Raw genomic sequence first — 17,377 nt, 5'->3', positions numbered from 1 at the left:
CAATTGACTAGCATCTTCCCCACCACCGATCAGGTTAACTGGTCTATAATTCCCTGTTTTCTCTTTCCCGCCTTTCTTAAAAAGTGGGATAACATTAGCTACTCCAATCCACAGGAACTGAGCCTGAGTCTATAGAACATTAGAAAATGATCACCAATGCGTCCACGATTTCTAGAGCTACTTCCTTAATTACCCTGGGTTACAGACCTTCAGGCCCTGGGGGTTTATCATCCTTCAGTCCCATCAGTCTACCCGACACCATTTCCTGCCTAATGTGAATTTCCTTCAGTTCCTCCATCACCTTCGATCCTCTGGCCACTAGTACATCAGGGAAATTGTTTGTGCCTTCCTTAGTGAAGACGGATCCAAAGTACCTGTTCAACTCATCTGCCATTTGCTTGTTCCCCATAATAAATTCACCTGTTTCAGTCTTCAAGGGTCCAGCTTTGGTCTTAACTATTTTTTTCCTCTTCACAAACCGAAAGAAGCTTTTACTATCCTCCTTTATATTCTTTGCTAGCTTTGCTAGCTGTACCTAATCTTTTCTCCCTGTATTGCCTTTTTAGTTATCTTCTGTTGCTCTTTAAAGGTTTCCCAATCCTCTGGCTTCCCACTCATCTTTGCTATGTTATACTCCTATTTTATTTTTAAACTGTCCTTGACTTCCTTTGTCAGCCACAGTCGCCCCTTACTCCCCTTGGAATCTTTCTTCCTCTTTGGAATGAACTGATCCTGCACCCTCTGTATTATTCCCATAAATAAATGATTTTACATTGCATTGACAAGAGATCATGGTGAAAAAAGGAGGCTATCAATGAAGGATTAGGATAACATGAGATTAAAAAAGTAGTTTTATAATATTGAAAAAAGAAAGTAAACTTGAGGTACAGAAGAATGATGTGGCAAAAATATTAGTGCGAGAGATAGGGTAGCAATGTACGTTTACAAGGGATATTCTTTGACAATTTTGAGTTTATACATTAATGGGAAAAGAAAGGGAGCAGCAGAAATACATGCGGGTCCCAGAGATACAATGACAGAAAAAATTTACAAGATAAAAAACAGAAAGCTGGCAAAAGCAAGTAGGGCAGCATTTTTTAGAAACCAAGAAACAGAGGTAATGTTTCAGGTCAATGACCTTTCAGTAGCACTAAGAAGAGCAGAGGAAAGGGGGTTGGTGAGAACAAAAGGAAGCACAAGACACAAGTGGTGACAGTCCCAACTGTGAAAGGGCAGGGCAAGCTTATTGATCACCCATGTTATGTCCAGAGGAGGTGTAAACGGAACAATGAAAGTAGAAAAGGAGAGAGGGAGGGGAAAAACAGTGCTGCTATTTTGGGATTCTAGCTGGAGAACGAAAGGATTGCAGACACTGAATATCTGGTTAAAATAGAGTGCTGGAAATACTAAGCAGCTCAGGTAGCACCTCTAAAGGGAGAAAAATATTTAATATGTTTCTGATCAAGCACAGTAAGCTCTTTAAATTAAATTGATTAAATATATTAAATTGATTAAACTCATTGGTGGATGTTAATTTGTGTTTATTGTATGTTTTGTTATGTATTATTATTGTGTATGACGGCAAGGAGAGGGGGTGAGGGGGGATGAGGAGATGGAGAGGGGGGTAGGAGAGAGGGGTGGGGGTACGGGAGGAGAGAGGGATGGGGGGGGAGAGGTGTGGGGGAGGGATGGAGGAGGGAGATGGGGTAGGGGAGGGAGGGGGAAGAGTGGGGAGGTAGGGAGGGAGGGAGGGGAGAGTGGGGAGGGGGAGGGGGGGAGGGAGAAGTGGGGTGCGGAGAGTGGGTAAGGAGGGACAGGGGGGAGGGGAGAGGGGAGGGGTAGGGAGGGGGTAGGGGGGCGGAGGGAGAGCGGGAAGGGGGTGGGGGAGGGAGGGATGGGGGAGGAGAGGGAGAGGGGTGGGGAGAGGGGTGAGGGAAGGGGGTGGGGGAGGGAGATGGAGAGGGGGGAGGAGAGAGAGGGGGGTGAGGCGAGGAGTGAGAGGGAAAGGGGGGAGAGAGAGGGAAAGTGGGGGGGGGAGGGGGGAGATGGGGTACCACCTCCAGTTTAAATTCCATTTGGAATATTTTCGAGGACCAAGCAACCAAGAACCAAGAATGATAAATTCCGCAGATTCCTGAACATATTGCACTTTGCTATTTTAGAAAGGCCAAACAGATGATATCTTTTGGGTATAATTCTACAACCCACCATTAAAATTGTAGTAATAGGCCCATCCAAACAATGTGGTATTATGAAAATCATGTATGATGCAGAGCTGCCAACTCTCACGCATTGAGCGTGAGAATCACGCATTTTGCCCATTCTGACACTCTCATGCTGATCACAAATTTCTCACGCTCTGTCGTGAGAAGTTCTGTGTTCAACGAGAATTTCAAAACTAATATCAACTGCTTGTGTGCACGTCTGTTGACGAGGCAGCAGCATTCTCAAGATCACATTAAATAGAATATTATTGCTTAAATATATATTGTTATTGGACTTTGCATTTCGGAAAAGTCCCAGCTAAGAGGAAGACAGCAAAATACTGAAAATATTGGGGGTGAAAATGACTTCAGGACAGTTTGTTCGGAAAATGAAGGAAATGGTAACAGAATACTTAAACAGCTGAGTGAGTATTATTTTATGGATGATAAATTTTGTTCAACCAATTGATGACTTCTTTGACAAAGTAACCAGCATGTTAGACAACAAGGAAGCCAATGAATGTAGCAAACTTTGTTATACAAAATTTGGTCGTGAAGTGCCTCATAAAAGATTAATGCATTAGACTGTGGATTTGAATATAATAGGTTAAGTCCAGGAGGTCGGATATGGGGCTTTATGTGTGGGCCAGATATATTGCCAGTGCAGAGGGGCTAGGAGCAAGGCCAAGTGTGCATCCACAGTCAAGTTCTGTAATAGTACTAGGTGTGCAGTCAAAGCTTGGCCAAGGGGAGTGTTCAGCACTGGGAATCTAAACAGGTAAGCAGCTATGATCAGGGTAGAATACGGAGCTAGGTGTAAGGCTGGACTCAGGGTCAGGAATGAGAGAAAGTATTCAGCTGCAGTCAGGGTCAGGAGTAGTACCAGGTGTGCAGTGAGACCCAGGTTGGTTAACATGTGCCGTGTTTGATTATAATCTGATTTCCATATATTAATACAGGTGCACAACCTTTTATCCGAAAGCCTTGGGACCAGACACTTTTCGTAATTCAGAATTTTTTGGCTTTCGGAATGGAAGATTTTTAGTGTAGATTTTAACGGCTGGCGCAGTGGTAGAGTGCTCGGCTCATATCAGCAAGGTCGCGAGTTTGCGCCTCAATCCTGGCAGTTACTCGATCGCGAGTTTGAGTCTTCAATGTAGTTTTTTCTTGCAGAATAGGAGAGAATAGGGAGGGTTAGGCTGGGATCTGCGAGATGGTCTTAGTGCGGGAGACAAGTGTAGGAGAGGTGTACTGACTGTGTGGACAGAACTTTGGAAGTGATTGCCCACCATTCTCAAAAACCGCTGTGTCTCCCTGTCCCTCCAACTCCAGAGGAATCCGCTCCCCGATGGGCCGCTACGGCGACAAGTGGTAGTTCGCCCACAGCCCGAGCTGCGCCCCCTCATCCGCAACCCGGGTTCCTCTGGAGTTGGAGCAGGGCTGGGCTAGAGTTGTTTCTGGCTGTGAGTCTCTGGGATCTCCGTGCTTGCAGTGGGCCTGGGGGTCGGTGTCCCGATGAGGGGGCGCAACTCGGGCTGTGGGCGAACTGCCACTTGTCGCTGTAGCGGCCCGTCGGGGAGCGGCTTCTGGTGGTCCTGATGTCTCTCAGCTCCTGTCCAGGGGGGTGGCCGGAGACGTCAGGACCAACAAGAACCCACTCCCCGATGCGCCGCTACAGCGACAAGTGGCAGTTCACCCACAGCCCGAGCTGCGCCCCCTCATCCGCAACCCGGGTTCCTCTGGAGTTGGAGCGGGGCTGGGCTAGAGTTGCTGCTGGCTGTGAGTCTCTGGGATCTCCGTGCTTGCAGTCGGTGTCCCGTTGGTCCTGACGTCTCCGGCCACCCCCCTGGAATGGAGCTGAGAGTGTGAACTGTACCGCCCTTGCCCCCTCCCTCTGCAACTGCAAACAACCCCATAGTTCCCAGTCTCAGCTCCTGTACAGGGGGGTGGCCGGAGACGTCACAGCCCGAGCTGCGCCCCCTCATCCGCAACCCCAAGACCAAGACGTACCTTGCACACCATCAGCTTCTGTCCCTACTGTGTTCCTCTGGAGTTGGAACGGGGCTGGGCTGCTGCTGGCTGTGGGTCTCTGGGATCTCCGTGCTTGCAGTGGGCCTGGGGGCCGGTGTCCCGTTGGTCCTGACGTCTCCGGTGACTGGCACTGACCTGCTGGCAACTCCGGCGTCAAGACAGTGCAAAGCCCCCGCGCCGGTGCAATGGGCGGGAGCTGGAGAGGGGAGGGAAGGGGTCACACACATGGCCGGGAAGCAGAGGGGTGTAGGTGGGGTGAAACTGAAGGGAGCGACAATCTGCTGCTGTCTGCCTGCTGAGTTAAAAAGTTCCCATGCAAGACTCACGATACACTGTGTATCGTGAGTCTACCGTGGGAACTTTTTAACTCAGCGGGCAGGCAGCAGCAGATTGTCAATTATTAACCCTCCCGTGCAATATACCCTCACCTTCTCTTTTATGAATGGGGATTTAGTTCCCCTTTCTTCGAGGACCAACCGGAGGTTCCACTGTCACCTCTGCGGGCCGCCATCGGTGAATGTCTTCAAGGACCTTTCTTCAAGGACTGAAAAAATGGCCGCTATTCGGAGCTTTTCGTTATTTGGAACTTCGGATAAAAGGTTGTGCACCTGTACAGTAAGATCATTCATGTGTTGCACCGGTTGATCAGAGCATGGCTCTACAGTGAAATGTAATTAGGAATGTAACTTAGCCTAACCTTATTCACAGCTAATCTAATTTAAAGCATAAATATTGCTTTCAAGTTAAAAGACTCGCTACAGTATGCACCAGATTGCATAATTTCAAGCTGAAAAATGCAAAAGCTTTGTACCATGGGAGGGGGGGGACACCAATCCCACACCCTCCCCCTTCCCGCTCGGTCGCTACGCTCCCTCGGGCATGGTCTCTCGCAATTTCTCACTGCCAACTCTCACCCAATGTTGGCAACCCTGATGATGTATAGTTATTTGAAAATATTTTCACAGTATTATACGTCTTACATAATGGGAATGGAGAGAAGAGGGCATGGTCGGGGTGTGACTTGTCCTTGATTATGCTGGTGACCTTGCCGAGGTAGCGTGCGGTTTAAATGGAGTCGAAAGAAGGAAGCTTAGTTTATGTGATGGTCTGGGGTCCATCACAATTCCCTGCAATTTTTTTGCAGGCTTGGATGGATCTGTTCATCATGTAAATTTGCTTGAAATGCTATGAAATTGAGTTTGGTGGCATGCACTCTGCTTGAAATGGAATTTCAAGGAATAGCCGTCTGAACTGCCAGCCCACCAACCCTGAGCGACTGAGCTGCCAGCCCACCAGCCCTGAGTGACTGAGCTGTCAGCCCACCAGCCCTGAGTGACTGAGCTGCCAGCCCACCAGCCTTGAGTGACTGAGCTGCCAACCCAATAATCCGTTCGGCCCACAATGTCCATACTAGCCCTCTAGAAACCCGTCCCTTTGGCCCACAACACCCATACTAGCTCTCCAGAAAGCCCCCCCCCCCCCCCCCCCCCCCACTGGCCACCAATATTGAAATTGGTGGAGAGGTGGAATATTGCGTTGGGGGACCAGCCCTCCCGTGTGAATATGGGACCCACTTAGTCTAGTTATTGATTAAACATGTGATTTAAATAAAATACCAGAGCAAAAGGAGGCTACAGATTTTTGGTTATTGAATAAAGCTACTACTTGTGGAAAAACGCTGTTTTTGTGTCCGGCTATGGCAGCTTTGACAGTCTGGAGTGGCCTTCCAGAGGGAAGTGATTCAAAGACATTTGTGCAGTTCAGTCATTAGTTTTAAATTTAGGTTTCTTCGTAGCTAGTCATTTAGGGTCATGCACAACTTGCTTCTTATTTCAGTTTTACGGGTCCTAAGGTGGCTGATGATTGCAATGTAGGAACAGTGGACTCTTCCAAAGTTGGCCAGTGGGGGACATACAGATCTAGTGGGCGAGCAGTAAGGAGATCCATTCCTTCTTTGTGTTTCTTAAATGTGCCTTAAAGCTTCTCTCAATATTATCCTAAGCAGTGCTTTTACATTTTGAGTAGATGTGATAGATGTTCTCAGAAGGCAGAGTATTATTGTACTTCTTCAAGGAAATATTTTGTTTTGTTTAGTTTAGAGATACAGTGCAGAAACAGGCCCTTCGTCCCACTATATGCATTATTTTTTGCACCTGTATGTCTTTGGAGTGTGGGAGTGTGAAATCGAAGATCTCGGAGAAAAACTCACGCAGATCACGGGGAGAAAGTACAAACTCTATACAGATAGCACCTGTAGTCTGGATCGAATCCAGGACCTGGGACTCTAGGCGCTGTAAGGCAGCAACTCTATCGCTGTGCCACCGTGCCGACAATTGAGGACATTTTTAGGTGGTTTTCTCTGCCTGCAGGGTAATCTCCTACCACGACAGCATGAGGAATAGTAGGTAGACAAAAGTGCTGGAGAAACTCAGCGGGTGCGGCAGCATCTATGGAGCGAAGGAAATAGGCAACTTTTCAGGCCGAAACCCTTCTTCAGACCGATGCAGGCTGCGGGGGGGGTTGCGGGAAGAAGAAAGGAAGAGGAGGAGCCAGAGGGCTGAGGGGGAGCTGGGAAGGGGTGAAGGCAGCAAGGGCTACCGGAAATTGGAGAAGTCAATGTTCAAGCCACTGGAGTGCAGACTGCCCAAGCGGAATATGAGGTGCTGCTCCTCCAATTTCCGGTGGTGCTCACTCTGGCCATGGAGGAGGGAGGCCCAGGACAGAAAGGTCGGATTCGGAATGGAAGGGGGAGTTGAATTGCTGAACCACAGAGAGATCAGGTTGGTTAATGCGGACCGAGCGAAGGCGTTAGGCGAAGCGATCGCCAAGCCTACGCTTGGTCTCACCGATGTAGATCAGCTGACATCTAGAGCAGCGGATGCAATAGATGAGGTTGGAGAAGATGCAGTTGAACCTCTGACACACCTGGAACGACTGCTTGGGTCCTTGAATGGAATCGAGGGGGGAGGTAAAGCGACAAATGTAGCATCTCCTGCGGTTGCAAGGGAAAGTGCCCGGGGAGGGGGTGGTGCGGGAGGGAAGGGAATAATTGACAAGGGAGTTGCGGAGGGAGCGGTCTTTGCGGAAGGCAGACATGTGGAGAGATGGGAAGATGTGTCGAGTGGTGGGGTGACGTTGGCGGTGGCGAAAATGACGGAGGACTATTTATTGTATGTGATGGCTAGTGGAGTGAAAGGTGAGGATTAGGGGGACTCTGCTCTTGTTCCGAGTGGGGGGATGGGGTGAGAGAGCAGTGTTGTGGGGTATTGAAGAGACCCTGGTGAGAGCCTCATCTATAGTAGGGGAGGGGAACCCCCGTTCCCTGAAGAATGATGACATTTCCGATTCCCTGGTATGGAACACCTCATCCTGGGAGCAGATGCGGTGTAGACGGAGGAATTGGGAGTAGGGGATGGAGTCCTTACAGGAAGCAGGGTGGGAAAAGTGTAGTCTAGATAGCCATGGGAGTCAGTGGGTTTATAGTGGATGTAGGTCAGAAGGAATAGTGCCTGTTTCAGGAGTCTGGTGTCAGGTATGCCAGCACAATTTACCCTGGTAAAATTCAATGGGGCCTTGATGCTGGAGATGTTTGCTTGGGAGAGGACGGTGAGATTGGTATGTGTATCCTTCACGTGAATTCGTAAGATTTTGAGGACATAGCATTGGCGGCATTCTTCAGTTTCCAGTTTGAGATGCTAGCTATGGGTTATGCAGGTGTCAGAAAGATGTGGGAGAGAAGGGATTGCTATGTCGCTGCTGATTTTTATGATCTTTAAATAACCTATTCTTAAATCTACTGAATCATTGAAACCAGTGGCAAATTTTGTCATTGATGTCTGCCTTCACGATGAGGTAGCTTCCAACATCTGGGAAATGGAGCACACTTTTCAGGGACTCTTCATGTACCGTCCTCTGAAGTTGTCGTTGTGGGATTTGTCTCCTTCCCTGAAGGTGTCATCATAATGTGTGAAATCTCTTGATATATCCTCTTCCCAGACAAGACTGTGGAATTGTGGCTGAAGCTCTTCATGGTTATGTACAGTTTCAACAGGGTTAGACAGAAAATGCTGGAGTAATTCAGAGGGACATCTCTGGAGAGAAGGAATGGACAGGGTTGTCGTCTATGTTTGAGACCTTATTGTTTTTGATTTAGGATGTGGCCTTCTCGGTTTCTAGTTGGTCAGGAGAGGCCACAGAGCTCAAATAGGTAGCTGTTGGGTGGCGTCAAAGACAGAGTCACAGTTGACAAGGAACGATGCTTGTCAAGTTTTGTTGAGTGAGAGCTGACTGTCTCCTTGTCCACGATGATGAATTCATCCCCATTTTATGTATGGTGGAGTGGTGTCTTAGATGTTTGGCTTGTAGATTGCTTTTGCCATTGAAGAACGTGTACAAGCAAGATACAGATGTTTTTTACCACCATCAGCACAATTCCTCCCATGTTGCATACGATCCTGACTTGGAAATATATCAGCGTTCCTTCAATGTATCTCTGTCCAAAATTCTCCTAAGTCATAGGCTCTGCTTAGCACAATCTATGCTGCCTTCTCTCTTGAAGGTAGTCATGTTTACCACACCTCTAAGGGGCCCTGGTATATCCTTCTCTTCTCAGATGGAGACAGGAGATTTCTGGCTCTTTGCCAAAAAGTCTCATGGGCCTGTCCCTCTTAGGCGATACAAAGCCAAAGTGATACAGCCACACACCGCGATGAACAGGAAGGTTGTCGCTGTAATTAAGATGGCTAGCACAGTGTACAGTAAGTCCTTTAAGAGAAGGGGGGAGAAGGGTGGAGAAGGAGTGGAGACACTTTTAAGAAGCCAGACAACTTTTGATAAAGCCAGAGATACACAGCTGTGAAGTTTGGCGGACATCTAACATTACCGGTCTGTTATCCATGGTTCTGAAAACTCGTGCTTACGTTTTTTCCCCCCCAATGAGCCAATGAAAATGCCCGGTCAGCAAAGGTGATTAACTAAAGCTACCTACAACTACTTCGACTACCCATAACTACATGGTGACCCCATTACGACTGCACCTACGACTACAGGATTATCGATTTTCTCTATGGCGACCAATTTTTAGTCGCAGAAGATTTTTCAACATCTTGAAAAATTTGCGGAGATCATACTGAGACCACGACCAGTTCCCAGAATTCGGGAACTCCTCGCGACCATGAAGAGATTCACCAGAGACCATCAGCGAACATGTGGCGACCATGTGGCGGGCACAGAGTCTCCTGCACTCGCCTAAAAAGTCGCCTAAGTAGGACAGGCCCATTAGGATTACAGCAGAGATTTTGTTTGCTCCCAGGACCTTTTATTTTTGAGTTTGGGTATGTCCTCCTTGACATCTGTTGATCGGGACTGTCAACTTTTATGTTGAAGGCTGCTGCTGTTCAGAGGTGATTCAGCAAAACTTTTCCAGGGATAATCGGAGACTGATAATATATATTGGTCCAGTGCCAACATTTTCTGATAAGCAGATAAATAACAACAATTGTTTCTGAGATAAGAACTGATTAGAAAGGCCAAATTTTTAAATGGATTTAAGATAATCTTATTTTAAAAATTCCATACAATTTTAAAGATTACAAATGCTCACACCCCGCACTCCACCCTATAGTGAGCTGGATAAAACATAGTTTCATATATAAAATCAATAGATAATAGGTGCAGGAGTAGGCCATTCGGCCCTTTGAGCCAGCACCGTCATTCAATGTGATCATGGCTGATCCTCCCCAATCAATACCCCGTTCCTGCCTTCTCCCCATATGCCCTGACTCCGCTATTTTTAAGAGCCCAATCTAGCTCTCTCTTGAAAGCATCCAGAGAGCCCGCCTCCACTGCCCTCTGAGGCAGAGAATTCCACAGACTCAGCACTCTCTGTGAGAAAAAGTGTTTCCTCGCTCCGTTCGAAATGGCTTACTCCTTATTCTTAAACTGTGGCCCCTGGTTCCGGACTCCCCCAACATTGGGAACATGGTTCCTGCCTCTAGCGTGTCCAAACCCTTTACAATCTTATATGTTTCAATGATATACCCTCTCATCCTTCTAAACTCCAGAGTGTACAAGCCCAGCTGCTCCATTCTCTCAGCATATGACAGTCCCGCCATCCCGAGAATTAACTTTGTGAACCTACGCTGCACTCCCTCAATAGCAAGAATGTCCTTCCTCAAATTAAGAGAATAACAAGGATGTCCTTCCTAAAAATCACCGACACATTCAATTAAAAAAAATTAGTAATTAACTAATGTGCTTCATAGAACATAGAACAGTACAGCACAGAAATGGGCCCGCTGTACCTCAATGTTTGTGCCAAAGATAATGCTTAGCTGAACTGATCTCATCTGCCTGTACATGATCAATATCCCTCTATTCCTTACACTTCCATGTGCCTGTCCAAATTCTTCTTAAATGTCACTATTATATCTTTCTTAAACATTGTATCTATCTCCATCACCACCCTGGCAATGCAACTCCAGGCTCCCACTACCCTTTGTGTAAAAAAAATTGCCCTGCGCATCTCCATTAAACTTTCGTCCTCTCACCTTATAGCTATGCCCTCTAGTGTTGGATGTTTCCACCCTGGGGGAAAAAGGTTTTGATTGTCTATGGTAGGCACAAAATGCTGGAGTTACTCAACGGAACAGGCAGCATCTCTGAAGAGAAGGAATGGGTGAAGTTTTGGGTTGAGACCCTTCTTCAGACTTTTAATTGTCTACTCTGTGCCTTTCATAATTTTCTATATTTCTATCAAGTCTCCCCTCAGCCTCAGATGTTTCAATATTGTAATAAGATGAAACAGCTAATAATTATGGAGCTGGTGATAGATAAATAAACCTAATCCATCCTGTTGATCCCCCTAAAAATGTTGTAAACCTATGATGTCATCGCGCTGCCTCCTATGTTCCACTGAGAATACACTCATCCTTATCCTTATATAACTGTAAAACTCTGATCTTGGATGTGAATATGTGTGTGTGTGTGTGTATATTTATTTGTTTGTGTGTGATCACATCTTCTCGAAGAAACAAAGCGCTAACGGGAACATTTTTACATATTCCGGTAGAGATTTACCCCTTTGAGTCAAAAATTGGCTTACCTGAAAATGTTGCGCTTTATTTCTTGTTATTAATAAAAATGTTCACAAATCTGAAATGTCTTTGAAAATAAAACCGAGCAGCTTTGGCTGATGATGTCACAATGGCTCTGCGTGCTGCGTCTGCGCTGTCAGTGACATCCCCCCCGTGATCTGCCGACCCCCTGCGAGCTGCCGCCCCACCCCCTTCCTCTCTCTCCCTCTCCCCTTCTCCCCCCTCCTCTCTCTACCCCCTCTGCCCTCCCCTCTCTCCCCGCTCCTCACTCTCTCCAAGCTCCTCTCTCCCCTCTCTCTCTCCCCCCCTCTCTCTCTCTCTCTCTCTCTCTCTCTCTCCCCCCCTCCCCCTCTCTCTCTCCCACTCCCCCTCTCTCTCCTCCCCCTCTCTCTCTTTCCCTCTCTCTCTCCCCCCCCTCCTCTCTCTCTCTCCTCTCTCTCTCTCCCTCCCTCTCCTTTTCCTTCCCCCTCTCCTCTCCCTACTCTTCCCTCTCTCCTTTTCCTCCTTCTCTCTCCCCCCTCTTCTCCCCCCCCCCCTCTCTCCCCCCCTCCCCCTCTCCCCCCCCCCCCCCCCCCCCCCCCTCCCCCCCCCCCCCCCCCCCCCCCCCCCCCCCCTCCCCTCCCTCCCCCTCCTCCCCCCTCCCTCCCCCTCCCCCTCCCTCTCCCCTCCCCTCTCCCTTCATCCCTCTCCCTCCCCTCTCCCCACCCTCTCTCCCTCCTCTCCCCCCTCTCTCCCTCCCCTCCACTCCCTCACCACCTCCCCCCTGACCCTGCACTTTCAGTTCTCTGATGTAGTTACATTTATCAAACTGCAAAAAGATTCTGTTGAAAGATGCTGAAAATCCTCAGTAAGGACAAAGTGTTTAAGAAGGAACTGCAGATGCTGGAAAATCGAAAGTAAACAAAAGTGCTGGAGAAACTCAGCGGGTGCAGCAGCATCTATGGAGAGGAGGAAATAGGCAACGTTTCGGGCCAAAACCCTTCTTCAGACAGATGGGGGGGGGGGAGAAGAAAGGAGAAAGGAGAAAAGGCTGAGGGATGGGAGGAGACAGCCCGATGGCTGAGGAAGGGGAGGAGACAGCAGCGGCTGACAACAATGGGAGAATTCAATGTTCATGCCCCCAGGATGCAGACACCCCAAGCGGAATATGAGGTGCTGTTCCTCCAATTTCCGGTGTTGCTCGCTCTGACCATGGAGGAGACCCAGGACAGAGAGGTTGACCGGGAGGTCAGGTTGGTTATTATGGACCGAGCAGAGGTGTTCGGCGAAACGATCGCCAAGCTTTCACTTGGCCTCACCGATGTAGATCAGCTGACATCTAGAGCAGCGGATGCAATAGATGAGGTTTGAGGAGATACAGGTGAACCTCTGTCGCACCTGGAACGACTGCTTGGGTCCTTGAATGGAGTCGAGCGGGGAGGTAAAGGGACGAGTGTTGCATCTCTTGCAGGTTGCAAGGGAAAGTGCCCGGGCAGGGGGTAGTCCGGGAGGGAAGGGAAGAATTGACAAGGGAGTTCCGCTTGGGGAGTCTGCATCCTGGGGTCATGAACATTGAATTCTCCCAATTTTGTTAACCCTTGCTGTCTCCTCCCCTTCCTCAGCCCTCGGGCTGTCTCCTCCCATCCCTCAGCCCTCGGGCTCCTCCTCCTTTTTCCTTCTCCCCGCCCCATCTCCCCACCCCCCCATCAGTCTGAAGAAGGGTTTCGGCCCGTAATGTTGCCTATTTCCTTCGTTTCATAGATGCTGCTGCACCCGCTGAGTTTCTCCAGCATTTTTGTGTACCTCAGTGAGAACAATACTGAAACAAGAGTTCTACATTATACTATAATTTTATGAGCCACTAGACAAGAGTTTCAATTTGAATGGAAGTTGTAATGATTTTATCATTGTATTGATTTTTGCATCAAACTTAACAATTACGTGGAAGTCTGATGGCAGATTGTAAAGTGCACCCTAAACGAGGCAATTACAGCCACTGCATTTGACAGCAAGAATTCATGAAAAGACAAACTTCAGCATGCAATGTAAAATAGTGTGAATCTGCAGGTCAAATAAAATTGATTGCGTTGCAATGGGGTGAAAACAGGATTGCGGAGTAAGACCATTCATAAGTAAGTAGCAATGAACAAAGGAGTGCTTATTGAAGGCACTAAAAAACTGAAGCATAAATTATAGTAAAAGATGTGAAACACAAGTCTGCAGATGGAATCTAGAGCAAACATCAAACTGCTGGAGGACGCAGTGGGTCAGGCAACATCCGGGGAGAAAAATGAACAGTTGACATTTGGCGTTGAGACTGTTCCTCTAGACTGAAGGAGTTGAGAGGGATGAGTGCAAAGAGATGAGGTAGGTTGGGCAACAGCTGGCACGTGAGAGCTGGAACTAGGTGAGGAGTGGAGTGGTGGATGGTAGTCAGGTGAGGAAGAGAAGAGTGGAGATAACAACAGAGCCTGGGACATCCCAGGTAAAGGGTTTTGACCTGAAATGTCGTCTGTTCATCTCCTTCCACAGACGCTGCCAGATATGCTGAGTTATAGAATTATAGTCATATACAGCGCAGAAATACGTCCTTCAGTCCAACACGTCCATGTCAACCAAGATGCTCCATCTAGTCCCTTTCACCAGTGCCTGGTCCTCATCCCTCTAAGCCTTTCCTAACCAGGTACCTGACATAAAACATGTATTTTCAATATTGTTATTGTACCTACTTCAATACTTCATCTGGCAGGGGCTGGTTGTTCCACATTCCACAATGTGTCATGTGGAAACATTTGCCCACAAGGTTCCTATTAAATCTTTTCCCTCCTATCTTAGTTTCTCCAGTAGTTTGCATTTTGCTTCAGTGAAAGAAGTTGTGCTTTTGGTGAAGCATGAATTTGGATGGTATCGTTGTATCCCAAACATAAGAAACAAGTGCAAGGAGCTCCAGCTGTAAACACAGTTTACCTGCAAGCAATGGAGCTACCAGGAACTGAGTGGGTGGATATGTAGGCAAGGTAACTGACATCCTGATTGTTTATAATGGACATATATTGTTAATCTATTCCCTGGAAGGCAGAGGTTGAGAAAGGGAACGAAAATGTCAAAGATTGATCATGTATGTATAAGAAACGGGTGGAAATTGGCAGCAAATTTGATGAGACCTTTAATTTCTTTATACAAGAGCTGGAAGCAGCACATATAAAGTGTACAAACGAAAATAAGTGAGGCAAGGGGTCCTGATTTAGACTAGAAAGACTGTTCCATACCTTTATCACAGGCCCAGACATAGCTTGTCCTATACAGGTTCCTGTAACCACACCTTTGTTTAGAGAAAATAAGTGTGGTTGAAAAAGATGTTCAATGTTGGAACTGATTTAGCATTTGGTGAAAGTAGACTGATTAGGTCTGTGTTCAAGAAAGCAGCAAACGGTTCTCGGGCCATCCTGGGATGGGCTGGGGATCATTTTAAAAGCTTTGTGAAGTGTGTTGCCATGGCTTTGCCTCATTTCTATAGCATGAATGTTGGCCAATTGTTTTTTTAAATCACAAATGGCCTTTTGCTACAACAGTAGGAGTAAATTGGTATATAATGTTTATTCATGTTATTGTTTTAATACTGAATAGTTACTTGACAATGTAATAGTCTTCAAATTACTATGCGATTGACAAGTCAATATAATAATTTGAAAACTATAATTTTTCAACTTGGTTTCTTGCAGGCAGAAGCTTGAGGTACAAGGTGAAAAATCTCCTGTTATTCTGTGCACATACTTCAGTCGGAAGATATTTTCAGAAAAGATTGCTGGAACGAAAGTTAAAGATTGCTCTCCTGAAAAGTTACCTGTACTCAAAAAAGCTCCAATGTCTTTAGCTGTGAAATTCAATCTAACCGATGCTGGAGAGAAATATAGTTCAACAGATGAGGTGAGTGTCCATGAATTTCTGCTTTTTCTTTGAACATTTTCATTAAGAGATAAAATATTAGTGACAAAACATAAAACAGTCTATTTACCAAATGCTATCATCGGGCAGTGCTGCCCATTTAGTTGAAGAATAAAGTTCCTTCTTCCAATACTTAATGTTAATGAAACATCATATAATTGACCAACAAAGCATTTATTTATTTTGCACGTTTTCTTCCATTCTTTTGCTGAATTATGACAGATACATAGAATGTATCTGAAAATTTAATGGGAGTAAAATTCAGCATTAATTTTGCATTCTTCAACTAAATGGACGATACTGCCTGATGATAGGATGCCTAAGCTATGGCCATAGGCCTAATTTGGTTTGTAGCAACATTTGGGTTGGTCGATTTAACATGTGTTTGTGATATCCTATCATGCAGGAGACCAATGCATGATGGAGTAGACCCTTTTGTAATTTTCTGACATTATGAAAACCAAGTGGATGTGAGATGAAGAGAGGATTAAGCAGAGCTGTAGATGGAATAATAGAAATGGCGAGGACAGCCTTGGAAGGGGCTTGGGAAAAAAATATTGGAGAATGATGGGTATTGTGCTGTGTGGAGGAGGTGATGGGACAGGATGTTTACCAGACAAACCAGAATGAGCTCCAGGACTCTATGCCTTCATCTGGGTGGAGTACGGATTTTCCATTATTTTTACTGAAAAAAAATCAAATTTAATGAGTATGCACCAATTTAACTCTCTATGTGCATAGTTATTTTGTATATTTATTAATGTTATCCTCCATTTAATGACAGGTGTTGCTTTCCATTAATAGTCCTCTCCGGCCCTCCAAATCCAGTAATACCTGCACAAATAAATAATGTAGGCTTAGAGTCATTTTTGTTGTCGGGGAAAATATGACTACCCTCTAAAGAATCATACCATTTGCCTCAGCACTATTTTCCAAATTTCAGTCACTTTGTCAAAATGCAGCTGTATTATAATGTGATGAGATTCTGCAGGGCAAATCAAAAATTCTGCAGTCAGAAATTCATTCTTTCTAATGATTTTCACTGCATTACCCACTACTAAAACACTGATCCAAATAAAAATGAAAAGGTGTTTAAGAAGGAACTGCAGATGCTGGAAAATCGAAGGTACACAAAAAAGCTGGAGAAACTCAGCGGGTGCAGCAGTATCTATGCAGCGAAGGAAAAAGGCAACGTTTCGGGCCGAAACCCTTCTTCAGATGTCTGAAGGTCTTGCTTGTTATTCTTTAAATTGAGGTTAAATTTATTACTTTACTAGTTATCTATCTTTCGGGAGCATCTGTCAGAGTTCTTCAAATTGCACTAGTTAAGCCCCTGTCCCACTTAGGACACCTCCACAGCAACCTCTGGAGACCTTGCCCGCCACCCATCCTCGCTGCAAGGTTGCCACGAGATCACAGGAGGTTTTGGTCACTCAAGGGCACTCGCCTGGAAAGCCTCGAGCTGGATCGATCGACCGCGTTGAAACCGAGAGCTGGATAGACCAAAGCTCGAGCTGCAGCTACAGACCGCACACACACACACACACACACACACCACACACACACACACACACACACACACACGCACACACACGCACACACACACGCACACACGCACACACACACACACACGCACACACACACACACAGCGAAGGTGGGGGCCATGGAGAACGGAGGAGCGCTGTCTGGGAGAGTGATCTCCCATTAGGGAGAGTGATCTCATGGCGATCTTGCAGCGACCATGGGTGGTGGGCAAGGTCTCCAGAGGTTTCTGTGGAGGTCTCCTAAGTGGGACGGGTGCTTTAGCAGGCCATCAACAATCAAAATATTAATGAAAGAAAAAAACTAACCAGATTAGTGAAATTCAAGTAAAAACACTAAACTATTTGTGTAGAAATTAGATTTGTGTTTTGCATTAATAAATTATGCACTTAAAGCATTTTGTGCATGTTTTCATGTTTGTGCCTGGTTTGATTGTTCCCCACTGGAAAATGGAATCAGGTATTTTCCTCTTGCAATGTACTCTAATGTCATTTAATGCGCATAAAGGCAATGAAAATCATCGTTAACGCACATTGGATCAAAAGGCAGCTTGCACGGAGAAAAGTCTTTCATTGTACAGG

The 17,377-nt window shown here is 46.4% G+C and overlaps 1 protein-coding gene across 3 annotated transcripts in view; it reads left to right on the top strand.

Moving 5' to 3' along the window:
- Nucleotides 1-17,377, top strand: part of spidr (scaffold protein involved in DNA repair) — a 247,077-nt gene that overhangs the window by 146,727 nt on the left and 82,973 nt on the right. For all 3 annotated transcript variants that reach the window (XM_055634117.1, XM_055634116.1, XM_055634115.1), the window contains exon 9: nt 15,031-15,235. In XM_055634117.1, coding sequence (XP_055490092.1) covers nt 15,031-15,235 — 205 coding nt within the window. The remainder of the gene's footprint in view (nt 1-15,030; nt 15,236-17,377) is intronic.

The sequence above is a fragment of the Leucoraja erinacea genome, chromosome 4 (assembly GCF_028641065.1).
Source record: "Leucoraja erinacea ecotype New England chromosome 4, Leri_hhj_1, whole genome shotgun sequence".
Lineage (NCBI taxonomy): Eukaryota > Metazoa > Chordata > Chondrichthyes > Rajiformes > Rajidae > Leucoraja > Leucoraja erinaceus.
This window is presented reverse-complemented; position numbering and strand designations above follow the sequence as displayed.